The 22920-nt window shown below is 35.3% G+C and overlaps 1 protein-coding gene across 1 annotated transcript in view; it reads right to left on the bottom strand.

Moving 5' to 3' along the window:
* Positions 1 to 3943: 3943 nt before the first annotated feature.
* The window catches only part of Phex (phosphate regulating endopeptidase X-linked), a 190116-nt gene continuing 171139 nt past the window's right edge, over positions 3944 to 22920 (bottom strand). Inside the window, exons 17-22 of the mRNA XM_003466402.4 lie at positions 22429 to 22496; positions 19723 to 19853; positions 14784 to 14849; positions 13723 to 13827; positions 9562 to 9638; positions 3944 to 7205 (exon numbers count right to left, since the gene is read on the bottom strand). Of these exons, the coding sequence (XP_003466450.1) occupies positions 7103 to 7205; positions 9562 to 9638; positions 13723 to 13827; positions 14784 to 14849; positions 19723 to 19853; positions 22429 to 22496 (550 nt within the window). The 3' untranslated portion in view covers positions 3944 to 7102. The remainder of the gene's footprint in view (positions 7206 to 9561; positions 9639 to 13722; positions 13828 to 14783; positions 14850 to 19722; positions 19854 to 22428; positions 22497 to 22920) is intronic.

Raw genomic sequence — 22920 nt, 5'->3', positions numbered from 1 at the left:
CAGATATTCTAAGAAACAATTACTGTCAGAATTATGATAAGGTTAAAAAACAAGGTGACCATCTGGACATGGTGGAACATGCCTGTAATCCCACCACTCTGAGAAGCTGAGGCAGAAAGACCACAAGTTGGAGCCCAGCATGGGCAATTTTGCAAGATCCTTTTTAAAACAAAACATAATTTTTAAATTCTGTACCACTACATGAAGAATAGTGACAAACAAAGAAAAAGCAATTGTCCCTCAACTATGTATAGGCAGTGTTGCAAAGGTTTTGTTCTCTGGAGAAAGTGGCCTGGAGACTGGGGGCGCACAGTGCAATACAAGGTAATTTCAGGGAAGTCTGCCAACCATACTGAAGGGATAGCCTGCCAGGAAATCTTATAGAGTCACCAAAGCTATATATTTGCCTAAGGAAGCACTTGGACTATGCTGAATTCAAACGCAACATTGCTGCTTAGTAGTTAAGCAAACATGGGCAAGTAATTAATCTTTCCAGGCCTTGGTTCCCTTACCTACAAAATGGGGATAGTAATTGGTATCTAAATTGTTGTAATAATTATATAACGTAAGTAATGCATTTAGTGCTTATCAGGAACAGGGTGTGTGAGTGATAAACAGTAGCAAGCATTATCCTTGAAGAGCAGGTTTTGCAGCCCTTTCTGAAACTCAACAACCATCAAGTACACTGAATCCTTTTGGCAGGAACATTATTTTCTAATGGATTACTATAGAAGCATAACTTGAAATCAGCAGGAAGTCAGAGGGCAAAATTGTGTTTGTGAACATTGTCCAATGCCTGGTAGTATTAGAGAATTGATTCCAAAGTCAGACAAAACTAACTTGATTTTTGACTCCTCCACTTAGTGATGTGGTCTTGGCAATTATCAGAAGTACTCCTTATCTGTGCAGTGGAAATAGCAACAATGATCTGCATGATTGCTGTAATGTTTGGATATAACACAGGGCAGAATGCCTAGGTAAATGCCTAGGACATATATTATGTCAATTAACAGAAAATATTTTCAACATGATTTCAGGCCAAATACAATTAATTAAATCATAAATACCAGTTGAAAATCTGTTCAATTTTAGAATAAAGATAATCTGGGCTATTTTTGCCCATTCATCAAATGTTATTAGGGCATGAGAGTTATTTGAATATTATCTAGATACAGATTCTACTGACTTCTAAATCATCTTGGAAATTAACACAATGTACCTCTAGGTGGTAAAGTACACTTCTCTTTTTGTCTATGACATTTGAAGGCATTTCAACCAAACTGGAAATGAACATAATACTCAATATATTTAAGGAAGCTTGAATTTGGGAATTTTAACTTTCTTGTCAAATGGAGTCTTACCCCAGAATTAATGAGAGTGGTATTTTGTGGCTTATACATAGACTCTTATCTTTATTTCTTAGATTCAGAGCCTCAATTTCTCACTTAAATATGGAAAGCATAAAACAAGAACAGGATAGTACTTTTATCTCATAACCAATGGAGAAATGAAAACATTTAATATAAATCATTTAATATATTAGAAAATATTGTACTTTCTCTCAATAATATCTTATGTCATGGTATATTTTATTTACTTTCTCAATAGCATATATTTTCGAAGCTTAGAACATATTGTAAATCCATGGCTTAGCCGCAGATTCTTATATTTAGTTACCTACTTAATTGAGCCAATTAACAAAACAAAATACACATTCAAATGAAACATGTATCTAAATCATTTAGGAATAATTAAAATTATAGATCAGGTTTTCTTTCACTGATCACAAATTATCGCACTGCCTTTGTGGTGCTCATTTCCGGGCTCACTTTGGTGTGTTTATTAAAGCATGGTATTGTCAGATCACAGGGAGTATCTCATTTTCATTTTCATATCTCCAATTCTAAAGGGGATTAAATTATCCAATTAAGCTGTTAATTAAAAAGACTCCTACAGAATAAACTGCAGGCTTCCAATGGCATTTTCAGTGTTCATTGTGCTGTGCTGAAAAGTAATTTTCCAAATTCAGAAGAGCACAAAGTTATTGCCCTGGATTTCACTTTAGAAGGGGCAATTTGCAGTATTATCTGATATCCTAATCCATTTCCTCGTTCTAGGAACACAGCTGGACTACAACCTTCCCTACAGTTAGGTTTGGTCTCATGACTGAGTTCTGGCCAATGGAAAAAGAGCAAAAGTAGCTCAGCCTATATCCAGGACTAGCCAAAATCCTCCATTCTACCTCTTTCATGCATTTTCTCCTCCAGCAGCTCTTCACTGATGGACACATATTCAGTCATGTAAAAAAAAAAAGGCAGAATCACAATATGGAAAGACTCTGAGTCCCCAGGTCACTAGTTGGAGGAGAGAAGCTAACTGATCATAAATACCTATTATGTATGTAATGAAAACCAAGTGCAAACTTAAGCTGGGTAAGCCATTGATACTACCTGTTTCTGTTGATAATACGATCTTCATTACTAAAGAAAGCAAATTAACTTGAGGGGCATGTAAATAATTTAAATCTAATTGGAAACGTTAGCCCCTTCCAAATTTTTATCAGGCCCAACTATGTATATTCCTGAAATTCTAAGCAAATTCATTATCCCTTAAATCTTCTAAAATCTATATTACATACATGGAGAGTACTTCCATTTCCCCCAAAGCCCCTCGTTTCTGTCCACATACCAAAGATTACTTATAAGCTCTCTTATTTATATGCGTCTTCTCTTTACACACAAAAATTCTTATTTCATAAACCCAGAAACAAAACTAAAAAGTAGAGCGAATTCTCCAAGAGTTTTGTCACCTGACAATAGCCACCACTAATTACCCACTAATTTTACATCACTTGATGTCTGTTTCCCATAGATGAGCTAGCCTAACTTCCTACAAGCCAGCACTTTTCCAGGTCTTCAAAACATCCAGTGCCATAAAGATCATTTAAAATAATAAACAAAAGTCTGTATTTATGGGCTGAAGGTGTAGCTCATTTGGCAGAATGTTTGCCTTGCACACACAAAGCCCTGGGTTCTATCTCCAGGATCACAAAAAGTAGATTCTTATGAATTCATCTGGACTCAGGCAAGATACTGAAGTTTTTCAGAGCTCTGAATTTACCCAGCCTTTGTCTCAGATTCACCAAGCCTTTCTAATTTTCTGAAATACACTGGACAAAGAAGCTTTATAGTATGAAGACAATGAATCCAGAGTCAAGCCAATCAGAAACAAAAGCACAGAGAATGTGAGTCAGGGGCCTCAGTCCAAAGACTTTGCTGAGATCTAGGCAGAGTGAGCATCAACAGTTTCTACAAAGAAACAGTCAATTCATTCTCTGCATCCCAAACCATACTCTACAGTACTTATAGATCATCATGCACTACTTAATAGGATAATTATAATTGTTTACGTATTTATCTCCCATGTTAGACTAGACTGTTATCTGAAGCCAGAGATTGTATATTGTCCACCTCAATATAGCTGGTTTTGCTCATTTAAAGATAATGAGTTCTCAGCTATTATGTGCTGATTGAAAGACTATAAATCCAACTAGATTTTTAAAGGAATATGATAGCATATAGAGATTCTTTAATTTGATAAAATCTATAATGTTCACTGTCACTTTTATTAGACTGGCCCAATCACAGTTGATAATTTCCTTGGAAGTATCCTTTTTTCCTCAGTAGGAATTCTACGATAAAAGCATTAAACCACATCTGTTGACATACATTCTAGAAGAAAATATAAAGACCACCTTGAAAATCTCTCACTGACTATGGAGAAAGTTATTGCATTCAAATCCCACTTTCCTAAACTGAGAAAACTCACATATTACAGCACTTTCTATACCTTTTTAGCAAATATTGTATAAAACAGAACAGAATGTTCATAGATTTAGCAGATTTTTGTATCTTTTCTTTAAAAAGAAGAGAAACAGACTGTCTTCAATCAACTTTTATTGTCCTTAAAATGTTTGTTCTTATTGTTTTACAAGGGAAGAAAACATAACCAAACTAGTATCACAATGACCATTTAGATAAAAGGTGCATAATCCCAGAAAATCTATTTCAAACCTGGGGAGTACTGCCACTGGTGATACAGATGTTGTTGTATGAAACAATCATGTATTATTCCATAATTTAAAAATCAGTGAAGGCATTATGTTAAAAATATCAAGGGAATAGTCTATTAAATGCTATTTGATTATACTAATTAAGTAAATGTATTGAAAAATAGGATAATCTAAATGATGAAGGTTAATCTAAAGGTCAGTAGCCCAAAGCATAAAGACTGCATTTTCAGACTCAGATTCTTGACAAAAAGTCAAATTTCTCCGTTTCTTTGGCATGAATATAACGTGTCTGGCAAGGCACGGTTCCTAGTTCCTTCTTAGTAATGCTGCAGAGCTAAATAAGATAAAATTTATGTGCTATGCTTTAAGCTCCATTGAGGCAAGGCACTTAATAAACTGCAGGATAATTTATAAGTCCTGAGCTTGTGTTAGTCATGTCGCAGTCCATCTCATAAAAGGAAAAAAATAGAAATAGGAGGCCAATGCTGAACACCTGGTGAAAAGCTCAGCAAACTTTGGGCAATGATGATATGTCACTTCATGTAGAGAGAACCCTTGACTAATCCAGGAACTTTTCACGAAAAGGAAGTCCTTCCGTTGCCCAGATAATAGTTCACTGGCAGAATATCTGGTACATGAATCAGGGAAGTATGTTACTGCATCTCTAGACTGAGATCTAATATCTAATTTCCTTTTAATTTACCATAATTATTTTTGTAAAATTTCATGGCTCTCCTCCAGTGGATATGCTTAGCAAAGATTGTCAAATCCTTGTCTTCTCTTCAATGCCACATCCTTGGACCAGCTTCTCCCTCCCGTCCAGTTGCATTCATCTTCATCCCTTTACCATTTAATCAGTGACTATTTTATAGCAGTCTGTGTTGAAGAAAAGGACAAGCAGACTGTAATTTAAAGAGTTAAACATAAGCATTTGGAAACCCAATTCTTCTAGAAAATTGTTCTAGCTCATAGTTAATGATTCAATATTTCTACTTTTGGTTTGTTGTAATAATCACCAACCTATATGCAACTTACAGTAACAAAGTTACATCAAGTCAAGTTAATTAGGACAAGGTAACCCTGCCATGCAGAATCTATTTTCCTGGGCCACGTGAGTTAATGATTTTTACTTCCAAAGTCATAATTCTAAGTTTTTATCAAACACTTTCTCTGGCCTGCAGGAATGTGTTTATTTGGAGCTTTAAAAAGAAACCTAGCAGGAAAACACTATTCATGTAAGCGTGACAAACCTTAGCTAATATTAAGTGCCCACATGCGAGGGGGAAAAAGGAATATGTTTTATGTCTAAATCAAGTCAGATGCTTACTCCAGATAAAAGGCACATATATTTCCAGCATCTTTGACCTAATACTGTTTGTTTTTAGAAATATAAACTAAGGTCACATAAAGCCATGGCTAATAGGAGATAAAGGTAGCTGCCCTTCACAAGTTTCTCCATTTGGAGAGGAGGAAGTCAAGGGGAAAATCACTCTCCTCTGACTAATGTAGTGTAATTGTTTTCCTCATGATGGTGCCCCTCAATTTTTCTCTGCTCAGAAGTTCCCATGGTTACAAAAGGACAAGGCACATACTTATATTTGTTGAAATGACAAGTCACAGGGATGTAAAACAAACTCCTGTGGTTAGTATGAATTTGTCATTTTGCTTTGAGAGTTGCCTATTGGCCCACTTAACCCAGCACCATACACAATGAATAATGATTTGGGGGTGGAAATTAAGAAACAAAAAATGACAGATGAGCATTTTAATGCTATTAGAATTTTATCTAACAAACACACCCACATGCTAAGAGATAGAGGGTTTCACCTAAAAAGCTAATGCTGTAAAGAGCAAACACATAGTACTGTTCTTTCATACAGAATCTTTAAAAGACTTAAAAAGTAAAACTTATATTGCTTAGGTTTATGCATGTAATTTTATATTGACTCTAAGGTTTCTTCAATCAATAATTTTAAAAATAGTTTTCTTCTAATGTGATGCAATGTTAATAAAAGGCCATTTATTCCCTCCTCAATGCATTGTTTATCCCTTTGCACAAAAGGGAAACGAAAGCCACATGAGCCTAATGGGAAACCATAAAATCCTTTTCTCAGCATCTGCTCATTGCATAAGGAGCAGAATTCACACATGCAAGAGTAATGAACCTAAAAGGAAATGGACTAAAGAGCAGCGTTCAGCAGACAGATGATCACTGAGGTTCATAAGACTAGAAAAATCATTTGGACATTTCATCTCCTAGCTTCCCTGCTGCATGACTAGGAACGTTTACTTATTCTGAGACTTAATGATAGATCTCTTTGCTTCCATTCAAATCTCTTAACCTAAGACTTTCTGCCATCTTTTTCCATGCTGACTTGCACAGGGTGATCAGTGGCATCAGTTACAAGATGTAAGCCATGTTTTTACTCCAGTAGACTCCATAGCTGAAGGCAAGGACTTCCTTAAAAATTGTAAAATAGAAACCCAACACATTACTTATTTAACTTAGAGTTAAGACATAGTGTGCCATGACTATCCATGTAATAAATCTAGCACTGTGTTCCACAGAGAGCAAGGCCTTCCAAGTGTCCATACACATGTCGGCATCATTGAAAATTAGAAGTTTAATAGAATGAATATTTTTCTGGTCCTATTCTAAGTAGGCACCCTGAAAAGCTATTGACTGAATTTATATGTACCACCTAGCTGTGGCTAACATACTAAAATTGACAATAACAACAATTCAGCAGATCACCTTTTAACAAACGTAATCTAGGGATTTGTTTTATGTTGGTTTGGTTTTCTAAAGAAGCATACTTGGTTCATTTTATGTACTCCCTTTTTGAAACCCTATCACTCTGAACAGATACTGCTTAGATCCAAGCAAGTTATCTACCCAAATAATGAACACGCACTAAAAATGAAAGTTCTCAGAGAAATGCAGAGCTAAAATAGTGGGTGATGAGTACTCAGTGCTGCCTCTGCTGGCACCAGGCAGCTGTCTCAGGATGGCAGAAATCAAACCTTCAGCTACCACAGTCTGCAGGAGTCTGCACCTCTGTTCATTGTAGAATTAGGTGGACAATTAAAAGCTTTCTGAAATTCTTCAAAGTTACTAACGGCACCATTGACCCTGAAAAAGGACATGGCAACACATATGTTATTCAATTCATGCACATCAAAAGATGGAACTATGACAGAATAAAGCTAGAAAAGATCTTGGCATGCATTTAATCTGTTCTCAAACATAAAATCTCCAATCATTAATTTCCAAGGAAATTAATGGCATCTCCTGAATGCCAACCATATTCTTCTGTGACTCTTCCAACATTCTTTAAGCATATTTTAAAATTAACTTTTTGTAGAAAGTACAATTGATATAAACTACACAAGTCTTAAATGCAGAAATTATTCATTTTTCCATGTATAATTATGTCACTACCACTCAAATCAAGACATAGGATATTCCCAGCACCCTGAAGTCTCCCACATGTCCCCTACCAAGAGCTTTTCTGAAGATAACTACTATTGTGACCTCTATCACCATAACTTTGCTTGCTTTTGAAGTTCATATGAATAGAATAATACACAGTTCAGTCTTCGTCTTGGACTTCTTTCACTCAATGTAATGTCTGTAAGAGTCATTCATGTTGCTGCATTTCCAACTATATTTAAATAGTCCATTCAATCTATCTATAAAAAACACTCTCTAAATTCCCATTCGATTTAGAGGCTCATATTTACCTAGAATTTGGTTAACATAACAATCAACTAATGAATAATGTCCAGCTGTTACAAAAGAGTAATTCTCCACTGGAGTTTATTTCTAAACATAGGTTGTTCTTGAAAGTTCCACATTGCAGTAAAGACTGCAAATTCCTACTCAGCACGTTGATTGTAACTGCCTTTTGGGAATGGTATTTCCACTGTGTGATCTTTCACTGCCCTCAAAATCTGTAGTTAGTGCAGATATCAGTAACAACTCAGGCAAAAAAAAATCTCCCTCATGCATTTCTTACTCAACTGCATGTTGACTAGAAATTCAGTATTCTCAGTCACTGTTTCTTCTCTAATGACTTTGCTACCTACGGGCACTTGAATGAATGTAATGGCCTATATCCACCAAATCCTCATAACCTCTTGCATTTTAGCTAGGATATACGGCTAGCAATGCATATTTCATAATGCGATTCACCTTAGGCAAGTGTTAAAGATAGAATATAGCTGATAATTAGCAAGCATACTCTGTAAATTGTCAGCTAAAATCCAACATTATAAGCAACTAGTTAGTAAAAGGAAATTAGTTTCTAAAAACTTATCTGTTGAGTAATTAATCTACTGTGTGGTTTCCTGCACACCATTTGTCAGTGGGAGCATATTTTAGTCTATTAGAAACTGTCAGCTTTCATGACAGTTTAGCCCAGTGGGGGAGAATTTCCAACACACTGATTAGATTTTTATGCTAGTGGGTAATTTAGAGGCAGTTTTTGAAGCATTTCTAAGCCAAGGGTTTTAAAAATAAGATTTTAAAATATAAAAAAAAAGTTAGATGATGCTCTCACACTATGCTGATGAATTCATTTAAATATTAAATGTAAAGATATCCAGGTTAATATGTTCTAAGCAACTAATGAATAACAAATTATTATTTCTTATTATAATTATCTACCCCCTTTCATTGAAATTTTCTCTCAAGCTATATATTCTAGCACAGGGTAAGTAATATCAGCTTAAATTTTGTTTCTGCATAACATTTTATACATTCTGACCATTAAGACTGCAATTCATAATCCTTTTCCCTTCATGTGTAAACAATTATTTCAAAACTTGATGTAAAGAAAAACCAAAATGTAGTGTCCTTGACTCAGAGATATGAATTATAATTGCTAAGTATCATGATACATCTTCCATTGTGTTTACAGCTATTCAGAAAATACTCATTTTTATTTGTTGGTTGTGTAGAGGAAAAAATAAGTATTAAATAACATATTCTTTTATATTAAATAAACCAGAATTCTGGGAATTTTAAAGAGTACATCAGCTCACATACTCTGCTGAGACAATAAAATCTATTTGTTGGCCTAGACCCCCAAAAAAAAGTTGGGTAAATTGGGTATTCCAGTTTCCTGAGCACCCAGCATCTACAGATTACTACCTTTCAACAAGTAGAAGATGATAAATGAAATTTAATGCTAAAGTTATGATTTGGATTCCAAATTACTCTTGGGGACTCACATATCTCTTTATGTGAAATAAAACTAGAAGTGTTACTAGTGGCTATCAGACGAAATTTAATTAAAAAAGTATTAATTAAACCAGTTTACTTTTAATGAAAGAAAAGACACTAGTTTTTGTACAATCAGATTTTGTTGTCTGCAAAGCAAGATCTCATGGTTCACAATAAAGGCTTTTGTACTGCATTCAGTTGGGGCAGAGGAACGAGGGGGGATGCACAGTTAAAAACTGGTGTCACCCATGTAATTGTTTACCTAAACTGAGGGGGGCTGTGAGCACCAATTTGGACTTGTTCTCTGGCAGCTTCTGGTCTGTAGGAATTACACCTCACCTAGAAGACAAAGGCATTCCAGTAAATATGTTTCCACTCCAATCACACCTTTCATACTTTTGTAACTGTTCCAAATTATACTGAAATTTTGCAATCAGTGGATGACAAACAGTTTTAGCAGTTCAGAGAAAAACTTCATCAGTGGCAACATCTATTATTCTAATCCTCAGGTTAGATGATTTTATCAATGTGAGTAATTCCACAATTTGGGGAAATTAAGAAGGCTTTCAGACAAGTCCTCTAAATCAAGACAATCATATATGTGCCCAGGAATCGAACAATGTATGCATTAACTTAATTTAGTCCTTTTAATAGCTCTTATCACATTTACCCATACTCCTTTGAATCAAAGCCATCAGTAATTGTCAACAGTATGGTTATGAAAAGTTATAATTTTGCTCCCTGAGAACCCAGTTGCCTTGCCCTAGTCTGGGCTTGGGGAAGGAGTATACTTCTCTATTTCTTTTGATAATTAGGCATGCTTATCTGACTTGTTTTGAGCAAAGGAACGTGAGCAGAATTGATAAGTGTCACTTGAAACTCAAAGAAACTGACCGAAGTTTGAAGGGCCTTAGTACAATTTAAGATCCTACATTAAGGTTGATTGCACATTTCTTCATATTTCTTTCTTATTCCTATTGTAACCAGGGAAGCACCTGTTAATACAAAACACCCAAACACAGCAGGCCCTTGAATGAAAACTATGGGCAGAGCTCCACTGCTAATCTACATTGGGCTTGGAGTATGAACAAGAAACACATTTTCATTGTGTTATTTCTATAGCATAACCTGCTTAATCCTGACTTGATATGCTGCAAACTACGACGTGATCCTAAAATATGAATATAACTAGGACACGAGAATATGGAGGAATATTCTAAGTGGAAGGACAAATGAGAAAATGATTAAGGAATGAAAAGGCAAGACACTCAACTTTGCTGGAATACATGGGTATAATGGGCAGTGACCAGAGAAAGGATGGTACCAGATTTTTGAAGTCTTGAACAACAGGTCAAAATGCTTAAAATAAAGTACATATTTTTAAAAAACTTATCTGGCAAGGGTGTATGGTGTAGGAGGAGGAAATCTGACTCATTTGAAGATTACTAATGGGAAGTGAATGCCCACTAATTAAGTAGAAATGGAAATGGAAAGGAGAATGAGAAGAATACCTGAAAAAAAGGAATCTACAGATCATAGCAATTACAGGGATACAGGAAGCAGCTAACGTGGTACGATGCTACTGCCTTTGATGAAGATAGTAGTCACTGTGCTTTCAAATTTGATTTGGAAGATGTTTTTGTAAAGCAATTCCTTAATCTCCTCAGAAGTTAGCTAATGTGAACTTGTTTTCAGCATTTTCTTTTACTTCACTGTTCTTAAGTTATTTCTGCTTATATTTTTACATGATGGTATAGAATACTATACCATCTTTCCTATGTTAATTAATTAAGAGATTTTTCAAAACGTGTTGTTGCTGCTGCTATCTCCCTAGTAATTTCCCAGGAGGGAAATTAAGTTTCTTCCATATATGCAACCTTATTCCTATTTGCAAAAGATTGAAAATTTCACTCTGTCAATGGAAAAGTTCCAAGATACATTTATCATTAGTGATAAAAAATATTTCCAACTTTACCAAATATGTTTAGCTTAAAATATGTCAGATAATGTTTGGCATCATATAAAAACATTTTAAATTCATAACTATAACATCACTGTCAATTAGTTTATTTCATCTATGGACTAGGATGTAAATAGCAAGAAGATGCATAGTAAATACTTTAGGCTTTGAAGACCACCAAGTCCCTGTTGCAACTCAGCTCTGCCACTTTTAACCAAAAACTAGACAGACTATAGATAGGTGAAAGAATGTGGCTGCTCTCCATTGCAACATTATTTACAAAACAGACAACAGGCTATACTTGGCCTCAGTTTGACACCTCCAACCCTGGGAAGTTTTATTTTCCTGTGTATGCTTATTTTAATATCTGACCCAGTGCTAACTGAAAAGGAAGTTCCCTTCCTTAAAATTTTTTAGTCTTAGTCCTTTTCAAGCAATTGGTGGAAAAATATCAAGTGTATGCAATGTATCAACACCTTTGCTGGGTGCTTCAATGATACATAGAAGGTGTAAGGATTCAGATTAGCTGTGGAGAAAAAAACTAAAAATCTTGAACATTTTGAAAGCAATTAAGTACTCAATTGCATTGTAAGGAAGGGAAGTGTAAAAGGAGATAGAGATAAAAGAAAATAATGAAGACTGGAGTCCTTGGGGAAGTTGACGGAAAGATATGGAGGAGGTGAGCCTTGATGAGGTTGAAGCTAGAACTGAATATTATGAGGGGGCTAAGTAGGAAGGGGAACATATAATAACAGGCAAATCAGAAGCAAAACCACAGAGACAGTAATGAGCATAACATGGGTTGGAAGTGAGGAGAGCCGCCTGGTTAAGGTCATAATTTTCTCTTCCAACAGAAATTAAAGTGAATCAGCTAGAGATGGATCAGACTAGGAACACTGCAATCCCAGTGGAGGTGTTTGGCTTCAATATGACAGGAATTTGAGAATCTTCTGGAGGGTCAGTAATAAAATAGAAGTTGTATTTCAGTAGCGCCTCTGTGAGGTATTAGGTCAGGGAAGTGGAGTCCTCGGGAGTGAGATTAGTCCTGTATTTATAAGAGGCCAGAGAGCTACTTAGCTCTTTGTACCACACAAAGCCACAGTAAGAAGTCAGTAGTCTGCAGTCCAGAAGATAGCCTTCACCTAAACCCGACACTGCAGGAACCCTGAACTCAGACTTACAATCTCCAGAACTATGAGAAATACATTACTGTTTTTAAAAACCAGCCCTGTCTCTAGCCCTGTTACAGTGACCTAGGATGCTTCAAACACGGAAGGAGAGGCTGCATTTAAAAAACATGTAAAAGACTACAGGTCTAGCTTTAGGGACACAGATCATAAAATGAGGACAGTTAAATCAATTTTAAAATTGATTTTTAAATCGAGAGTCTAGGCTAACTCCAAAGACTGGAGCATATTGGTAGGAAAACTGAAAAGAAAAATCATTTTGTTTATAGCTATCATTGTTTTTGCCATCAGGTTGATCATTGATAGTTGGTTTGGTATTATCCTGTCAGTTTCAAGAAATAAGGGTACCCAGACAGATGGGAATCCCTTATCTAGAAATGATTATTCAAGATTTATGGATGAATAAGCTTGCTAATTAATGAACACAAAGACTTGAGAACAAAAGTTTGTACAAATGAAAACTTAGTTAGCTTTGACCATATACATATGCATTTGCCCACTGTGAGATCATGCGTTAGAACCTTTATCTACCCATTACTACTTATTTCTTTGGAAATGTTGCCTACATATTTGTGACATAAGCAATAATAAAGAATTGGTATTGGCCTCACTATCCAGAGACTCAAATTCAGAATTGTACTTTACTTAATTCACATGTTCCTTTCAATTTCTGCTCCAAGAACATATCAAACTCATAAAAGAATGGCATGACTCTCTTTTCCTCTGTTGTTCCCTTTTCTGCTCCAGTTAGAAATGTTCATTTGACATTTGGGAACTCAGCCATGGATTGAGTGATGGGATAAAGCAATAAAAAAAGGAAAAAAGAAACATAGGAAAAGGCATTGCCAGGAAAGCCAGAGTAAGTTACTAGAAATGGTTACAAATAGGATTGAATATGTTAAAAGCCAAGACATACTGTAGAACCATCAATTGAGTCAACAGAGCTGGTAACCTACTGGATTAAAAAGCACCAATAAATCTCCATTTAATTGGGGAATCATTTTATGTCCCATAGAACTTTAGAAGATTAAATTTATCTTGAAAACAATCATCCAGATAAAATTTTAGTTAAAATCAGTCATGGCATTGGGCTGGGGATTTGGCTCAGCAGCATAAGCTCCTGCTTTGCAAGCGCATGGTTTTGAGTTCGATCCCCGGTACCAATTTAAAAAAAAAAATCAATCATAACGTTAAACTTTTGTTTCAAATCTTTAACCAAGGATGTGAGTTGAAGTCCCACTTTCCATTTCTGATGTGTCTTCCTCATTCTACTCACATGAGCATAACTCAGGAAGAAGAGCTGGTTGTTGGTAAATGTGATTCCTGGTAAGAGAGGCTCTTCAACTCCTTGCCTTCTGTCATTAATCCACTTCCTATAAGCCTGGTGAAAAAAGCAGAATATTTGAGTCTCTATAATGATGGTTTCTCTGCTTTCTTACACAGCACAGCAATACTACATATACACTCCTGTCATGTACTAAATGAACTGGAAACAGCTGGAAATGCAAGTCGTTGTCTTTTCAGTTAACAGTGAGGCAGGTGCACATGCAAAAATGCTTTACATTCAGTAAGCATCAGAGAAGCTTGTCCAAAGGGTTTGTGCATTAAAAATCTTTTTTCCAAATGATTCCAATATGGGATAAATAAATCTAACACTATAGTAAGGCCCTTATGGCAATAAAGCTTGCGGTCAACGTATTATCAATTTTCTATTTTGCCAACTCACATGAAAAGCTACCATCTTCTATCACAATGATTTTATAAAACAAAATGTATTTGAACTAGAATGTAGAAAGGCTATAACCTTGAATAATAATTTAGACTTTAAAGTGAATGCACTTAGCTTTATGAAATATCTTTAGGTTTCATGCTTAACCACAGAGCAAGGGATGATGAAAACATTATTAAAGACTCTTACAGAACCAATATATGGAAACCACTAACCTCTGGCCATAATCTAGAAGCTTGGTATTTTAAGAGAACATTGTAAGGTGGGATATAGAGAGAATTGTATTCAAGGAAAACTCATTTGTACCTAGCCCCAAGGTTTCCATAGTATACTCTGATATGATTGTAAGAATGCTTTCTGAAAACGATCTCATAAATACATGATCCTTAATAACAAATATTATTTGGGGTGACTTTGTATCCCTAAAAGAAATAAATTTAACCCCATTAATATAATAGGGTATAATACAATTGATGGGATACTACAATTTCACTTATAGATATTCTAGAATAGTCAACTCTCAAGAGCATCTCTGTGATATTAAGGAGCACCCATGTAGAATTTTATACTTTAACCTTTTAAATTATAGCAAATGTAACCGTGCATACCCTAAAAGCTTCCCTCAGACCTCCATTATCAGCAATATTTTCTCCCAGAGTCCTCTTCCCTTTCACCTTTCAAAGGAAAAAAAAGAAGAAAAGAGTGTTTTGTGGTCAACTATCATTCGGCAAGAGACATAAATACTATAGCAAGCAAAAATATCATATTTTAAAGACAAAGTTACATTCAGTAAATCAGAGGTAGTCATAATACATCGTGAGACAGCAAACTAACCCCAGTAACGTGCTCCTGAATATAATAATTTCTATTTTATTATGTGGCACATTACCTTCTCTCCCTTCTCTTTATTCTCACTAATTTATTCTGCCCCAATTAAAAGTGATATTTTGAGTGACTGTGGTTCAATAGGGGGAATAGAAATGTCAATATATGTATTACTTTCTCTGATTAACTCACATAATTTGAGTATTCAACCCGTTGTGCCCATATGCCAAAAACGTGCCGTCCACACAGAAACTAGATTTCAAAACCAACCATTATCATTTTACCTTCAGCAATTTCCATGAAAAATTAAAAGAAAGATAACACTCTTGGGGGAAAAAATCAAACGGAAATAGTGTAGACTGCAAGGTCAAGTTTTGCAATATGTATGACACCCAGTCAAGCATGGAGAAGAAATTCTTCCCAATATTTGAAAATTACTTCTTAAAAGCTTAAAAGAGCTAGACAAAAATATTCCAGATCAATACAGCTCACAAGACAAAGCCAACCAACTATTTTTTCTTGTACCTCTACAAATTATGAATGGGTTTTAAAATTTTTTCAATGATTAGGGAAAAATAAAAAGAAGAGTAATGTTTTGTAGCTCATAAAATTATTAAATTCAAATTTTGTGGATACAAATCAATGGTCTGGGGTTTTTTTCTTTAACAAAGCCATGTTCATTCATAAACACACCAGCTGTGACGCTCATTTGCTACTGTGGCAGTGTTTACCAATTATGACTTAAACAATATATCTTATGAAGCCTAAATTATTTACAGAAAACTGCCAGCCTCCATATATTAGGCAGATAATGGTCTTCCAAAGGTGTCTACAACCAGACCACTGAAACATGTGAAAATATTACCTTAGAATTGCAAAGGAGACTTTTAAAATATGATTAAATAAAAGATCTTGAGAGAGAGAGTTGGACCAATGTGATTATAAGATGCCTTATAAGAGTAATAGAGAGGGCAAGAGAGTGAATGGCAGGATGATTCAATGTAAGGGGACTCCACCAGCCACTGCTAGCTTTGAAGAAGGAAGTAACCATGAACCAAAGAACGTGGGCAGCTACTAACTTTTCTACAATTTAAAAAAGGCAAGAAAACAAAATTTGCACTAGTATCCCTAGAAAGGAACAGAGTCCTGTGAACCTTTTAATTTTAGGCTACTGAGATTAGGATCAGATATCTGAGATACAGAAATGTATGATAATAAATTTATGTTGCTTTAAAGTCCTGAGTTTATAGTAATTTGTTATAGCAGCAACAAGAATATAATATCCCCTACTCTAAACTTTCAAGTCATGGCAACTATCAACTGTTTCCTTTCAAGCTAGATTAATGGTGCGGGTGTCAAAAATACAAACAAATAAAAATGAACCCTTGGAAAACATTTATTGTAATCACCAAGGACCCTCACAGCTTTAATTCCTCACAGTTACCATTCCTGTTTTATATTCTTTCTCTTTTACTACAGTCCTATGAAGGAAGTTTTATCGTCACCATCCTTGTTTAATCAGTGAGGCTTTAAAGCTCAGAGTATAGCCAGATGTTATTGATACTCAACTGGATCCCCCTTTGTACCAGGTCTTGCTTCCAATGCTGCAATGGCTAACGCTTTAAAAAGATTAACTTAGCTTACAGGAGTCATCATGGAGATTGTGGAACAGTCCAGCCCCTTAACCCAGGACTAAACAGTTTCTGGTTGCGTTTCATGTGGCAGAACCTTCTATGGGGTCAAGGTAAGGCTTAACTTTTGCTAAAACCAGCATGATTTCCTGAATTTTAGGTTTCTCATTAAACTACTTCCTCAATAAAGCACTGACTTAAGATACCATTTCTTAGGCTACGCTTCTAGTGATCCTATGACAGAGTGATCAAGTGAACTATTCACATTTTACAGGTATTCAAACTCAAGGTCAAGTCTCAAGGGACTTTATTTGATACTATGTACCTTCTCAAGTATCAATTACTACTGGTTTTTGATGTTTGTGTTTATATCCTCCAGTGCTTGAATCTCTCTCTTTCTTTTTTACTCTACGCATCATACCTAAATCAGAGATTTTGGGAGTATGCCTATTTCACCGATTCCTCACACCCTAGACCATCTCAGTAAAGCACAAAGCCCTGGACTTGTAGACTTATAGGCCTTATAGGACTCAACAGCTGCATTTGCAGCTGTTGGCATCTGCACTACACCATCCATGCTCCTCCTAATTTACCATGGAAAATGATCCACACGTAGAAAACTGGCTATTACAAAGCCAGAAAAATAAAACATGACCCTCGATGACCACTAAGGAAGCCACCCATGCTCCTGTAAGACTAAGACTGGAGCTGTTTTCTGATGGTTGAATGGATTTATGTTGAGAGAGGCATGCACTTTCTGTAATCCTTGTAACAAAGGTACATATTTGTCAGAATTAAGTTTTAATATGTGACACTTTGGGGAAAATGGACCCTGAGGGAGAGTCTACTTATACATCACCCAAATATGAAATGAATTCAGAATAAAGAGAACCAGAGCATAAGATAGGGGGGAGGGGAGTATGTACTCTGGAGCCACACAAATCTAAACTCTAATCTTGATTCTACCTTGACCATTAATCTCTGAGCCTCAATTTCTTCATATGTAGAATATATATACCTAGTGATACGTATACCTCTCAGGACCAGTGTAAAGGCTGTATTTATTTCAGTAAAGTGAAAAAAATCTAATTCTCATGTCTACAGATAATAATCACAAGGAAATATGGATTTTCTTCCTCTAAGAAAACTGCTCTTCTATTGTCAGTTTGGTCCCAGATTCTTTGGTTTCTCCTGGACGGTGATACCTATGAGTATGCCACAAAGGATCAGAAACATTAAAAATCTTTTACTGAGTACTTCCTGCATGCCAGGCATTTTGTTTGTTACCTCCTCATTTAATTCCTACAACAAACTAGAGTCTGGAAATACTTGCCTATTTCACAAATGTGTCACTTACCCATGTTCATAAATCCATATAATTTTTGTTTTTGCTTAACATTAGTACATATTTGTGGTGTAAAATGTGATGTTTAAGTACAATGTGTTGTGTTCAAATTAGCATATCTGTCACCTTAAACTTTATCATTTCTTCATAATGAATATATTCAAAATTCTCTCCTTTGGCTATTTTCAGACAATGCATTATTGTTAACCACAGTCACCCCACATGTAACAGAACATAAACACATACTCTTTTTATCTAACTACAATATTGTAGCCATTAATCAACTTTTCCTTCTTTCTCCCCAGCCTCTAATGACCACTATTCAACTTTCTGTTTTTTAAAATCCTAATTTCTGACAAATATTTTACTCAGAAGGAAGAAAGGTTTCTTTTAATAAATAGTGTTGGATCAACTGGTTATCCTTTTGGAAAAACATATAAATTATCCTTTGTTATCCTTTTGGAAAAACATATAAATTTCATAGAAAAGTAAATTTCACATTCATGAAAATTTAAATGTAAAATAACAAAAACAATTAAATCCTTCTCAGAAAAGATAGAGGACTTCATAAACAATATACAGAGCTTCTGGGGACATCTTGATGGCCCAAAATAGAAACAAAGAAGCTATTTCTTAAGAGATGGAAATATTTTGGATTTTATAAAAATGCTCAGATTTTGTAGGTTAAAAGATAGTCCAAAGGATGAGTTATATATTTGAGAAAAAATACATAGAAATGATAGACAACATTTTAACATCTATACTATTTTTTAAAAAGTTGTCCCAAATTGGCAATAAAATAACTCAATAGATAAATGTTTCATGTATCACTTGGGAAAATAGAAGACTTTGTATAACTTTTGGTGATAGAAAGGATGTATCCTGTAGGGAAAAAGAATATATGCATACAAAAGGTATTTACTGCAGCAATGTTTATAATTGGAAAGTGTGACCTCTTAAGAAATTAGTTAATTATGTGATAATACATTCACATCAAGGACTCTTAGGAAGTCATCTGAAACTATCCAGTAAAGTTCTCTGGGTGTCTATATGAGCATAGGGCAAATGCATCAGGGTTATTAACACTGATAACAGGCAGGGAAAGTACAATGATAGGAGGAATGGGGAAATGAGATGGAAATCAAAGCAAAAGAAGAAAGGAACAAAATTTCACACACCAAAAGGGTGTATAAAATTGCATTTGTGTCTTATATGAAATTATATATAATAGAAAATATACATTTAAAACGTACATTTATTTTGCTCAAATTTGTATAACTAAGAACTCCTAATCACCTCACATATCTGCTAGTTCAAATTAATGAGATTTAATGTCAATGAAGTAAACCTAAGGAGTAGTTTGGATTGAAATTTTTAAAAACGATATGTAGAATAAAGTATTTTACATGACTGTGACTCTTTACCTATGTTACAGCATTTCTGGCATCAATCTCAATCTTGGAAAACAACCTAATATGCAGATCTATGACTCTCAAACTTCAGCTTATCTCAGAATCATCTGAGGATTTGTAGAAAGACTTCCAGATTATCAAGCTTCACCCATAAAAAATCTGATTCAATAGGTCTAGGTAGAACTCAAGAACATACATCTATTTAAAATTCCCAGGGAAGGCTGGTGTTGTTGATCTCAGAAGCACATTTTGAGAACCAATGATCTAAGGCAAGCAAACATCCAAATGAGAAAAACATGTCCCACAAGATGCCCCTTTAACACATCATACTCACATTTAAGCCAGCTTTCTTCCAATAATAATTGCTATACTGACTAATCATGCACTTAGTTTTTTCCTTAAACTTTTCTTCTGAGTCCATAGACCACCAAGGATCCAGATTTCCATTTTTATCATATTTTCTACCTAGTAAAAAGGAAAGTTAAAAAACATTAGTGTCATTTATGGAAAAGGAATTCTTTATCTTTCCCTTCTCTTATCTACACAAACTTTCAAAATGAAGTCACAACAGCAGAGAACACTCTTCCCGAGAATAGTTCCTAAATTCTGTCCAATTTCACAGGTTAACTGTAGGAAAAGGGCAAAGTAAGAAAAGGATTGAGGAAGGCCTTCCCTGAGAAACAGAAGGCCAATGAGATTCATCAATTTAATACAAGCACCAGTCCTATCCAATTTTGAATTCTGTGTTTTCACCTGATCTGACCCGAAATAGCCTCTGGATCATAAAATCAAATGGATTCATTCAAGAAATCCATAGAGAAATCCAGAGTGTGACTGCCAGTGAAATTCCAAACAATCCATAGGAATAGACCCCGGTGAGTCATCCACACCGTAGGATCATACACCCTGACTCAGCCTTATAGGAATCTATTTCTTCCAAGTTGCCAGGAGCCAAGAGACACATAAAACTTCTGTTATGAATCATTCTATAGTCATCAGTGTGGATGGAAGACCCATCTGTCCTCCTTAGACAAGGATGGCTGCTCTAAAAACAAGAATGGAAATCTCCAAAACACAATGAGAAAAAAAAGATTAGTTATACATGATTTCTTGCTACATGCTCACTCACTTTTCATTTTCTCTACAATCTTAAAAACAGTGGTTTGGGTGTATCTAGACTATCTTCTATATTCAAAGTTACAATTGGAGTCATGGGCATGCATTGAATTTAATTACGCAGAGAATCCACAAGAATGTCCCCTATGTGTTCCCAGTAATACAAAAAAGAATGTCCATTAAGCAAGAGTCTCCTAAGAAGGAAACTGTACAAGAAGGAGCTTATAAGAAAGCTCCTTATTCAAAGGCATTGATTGGAACAACTCAAAGCTCCCCAGGAAGTCTGCATGTTACTGCCATCACTGCCTGGAATTCTGCAACATGGAGTTACCACCTGTCACCATTCGATTCTGTTATTTGGGAGAGATATCAGGAAGTCTTAGAAGGTTTTAGCAGAGAATTTTACTTAACTTTCCTAGGAAGAAAGGTTCAGAAACAATTGTACAGTGTTATGATTTAAGATCTAGATTATCCCCTCAAAGACTCATGTGTTCAGATGTAGAATATTAGGAAAGTGAGTGCATCATGGGAATGCTAGACCCAATTGTAGATTAATCCACCAATGCATTCATAGCTGATTTGCCATCAGGAAATAAGGCCTTGCTGGAGGTGAGTCACTGGAGAAATGATCTGGAAGGGTACATTTCCCTCCTCAGCTCCTCCCTTCTTTCTCTGCTTCCTGGATGCCATCATGTGATTGGCTTTCCTCCACCAGACCTCCTTACCATGTCCTTTCTGCCTTAAAAGCAGTCATAAGACCATATACCCTGAAATCATGAGCCAAAATAAATCTCTTCTCAGCCAAAATAAATCTCCTTGCAGTTGTGGGTGTTGGATGCTGTGTCCTAGTGATGAAAAAGTAACTAAGACAAGCACCATTTTCTTTTCTTTCTTAGTCAAGATAGTCCTCTCAGTAAACCAAACATCAAAAGGTAAGAGTATGTGGAGTCAGGTGATTGCAAGACAGCAACTTTTTATCAGGGAGGTGGTGGACAAGGGAGCAAAACACTAAGTGATTAAGGGCTGGTGGAAGGGTGCACGAAGAAATGACCAGAAGAAAAAGAACCCAAAGTGTCTCTAGCCCAGGAGTCAGTATCTGTATCATGTGAGATACTACACACATGATAGAAAGATATCTCCTTTTGGACAACATTTTCTTAGACCAGCTGGGCTCCTGAGACTGCCGATAAATCACTGTGTGAATGTAGATGCATAATAGTTCAATATTAATTCATAAGCTTCAGAGGTTTCTGTGGCTTTCCAATAATACTCCAAAGTTAAAGGAGCACTGATTAAAAATGAGGACACTCAAAGCAAGCATATTTTTAGTTGAGGCTGTATTATGCTCTTTCTTTTGTTTAAACATCATAAGAATACACAGTATATTATATATTGTGCAATATTAGGCAAACAAAGCCTTTTTAAAACAAATTCAGAATATATGCCAATACAAAGAAAAATAGAGGTTAAGCATTGCATAATCCTTGAAACTGAATAAAAGAACAAGTCAGCCAAGCTCCAGAGGCCTAACTTGGCAGTGCAGTGTGTACAGTCATTATTGGGGCAGAACTCACACATCCAGGGAGAACATCTCAAGACGGTGAATCAAAAAAATGACAAAAGAAAAAAGTTATAATGCAATTCCTGTAACTACTGTGGCAAGTGCAACAATCCTGATCTAAATGCAAACAATGTAATTGAAATTATAAAATCTTTTTTTAATTGTATTCGATCACTAACTGGAATTGTCTATTTACTACATTCTATCATAGGAAGAGATGGGGAAAAGCTTTTAATTGGCAATCATATTGCTTTGGACAATCTTCAATCTATAAGGATGCTGCTATGAAAGATAATAACAATTAACTCCATATAGTCAACATTGCTATAAAAGTAGCAACTTACAAAATGAACTAGTACTTACCATTATTATCAAAGCCATGTGTAAATTCATGTCCAACAATTACTCCTATAGCACCATAACTAAGAGATCTGTCATAAATACATAATTTGGAGAAAATTATAAACATTAATGTGAGAGCATAATCCTTTAATTTTTCAATGAAAATCCAAGATAGTCTGTTTCTAGTACCATAACAATACCAACAATGAAATAACCATACCCATAAAACTATAAAACAAGTTATCTAAACATACTCTTCTAACTGAAATAGACAAAGTATAAATTCTAAAATTGTCACCATAACCTTGTATGGTACTCAGTATCTTACCCTGTGAAATTAGGGTTGTGAAAGGGATTTTCTAAAGTCCTTTCCAATTCTTAAGTTTTCTATGATTCTATATACATTCTGGCAATATTTTATACTTATGAACACCTAAAATAGAGCTTGAAAAGATTCTGTCAGTGGATTCTATACTTTTTATCTGAAAACTTTGGACAGTCACTATAATCTTA

Source organism: Cavia porcellus, unplaced genomic scaffold (assembly GCF_034190915.1).
Source record: "Cavia porcellus strain 051 isolate PalLab524CR breed Dunkin Hartley unplaced genomic scaffold, mCavPor4.1 scaffold_33, whole genome shotgun sequence".
Lineage (NCBI taxonomy): Eukaryota > Metazoa > Chordata > Mammalia > Rodentia > Caviidae > Cavia > Cavia porcellus.
Note: the sequence above shows the minus strand (reverse complement) of the source record. Positions and strands in the feature narration are given on the sequence as shown.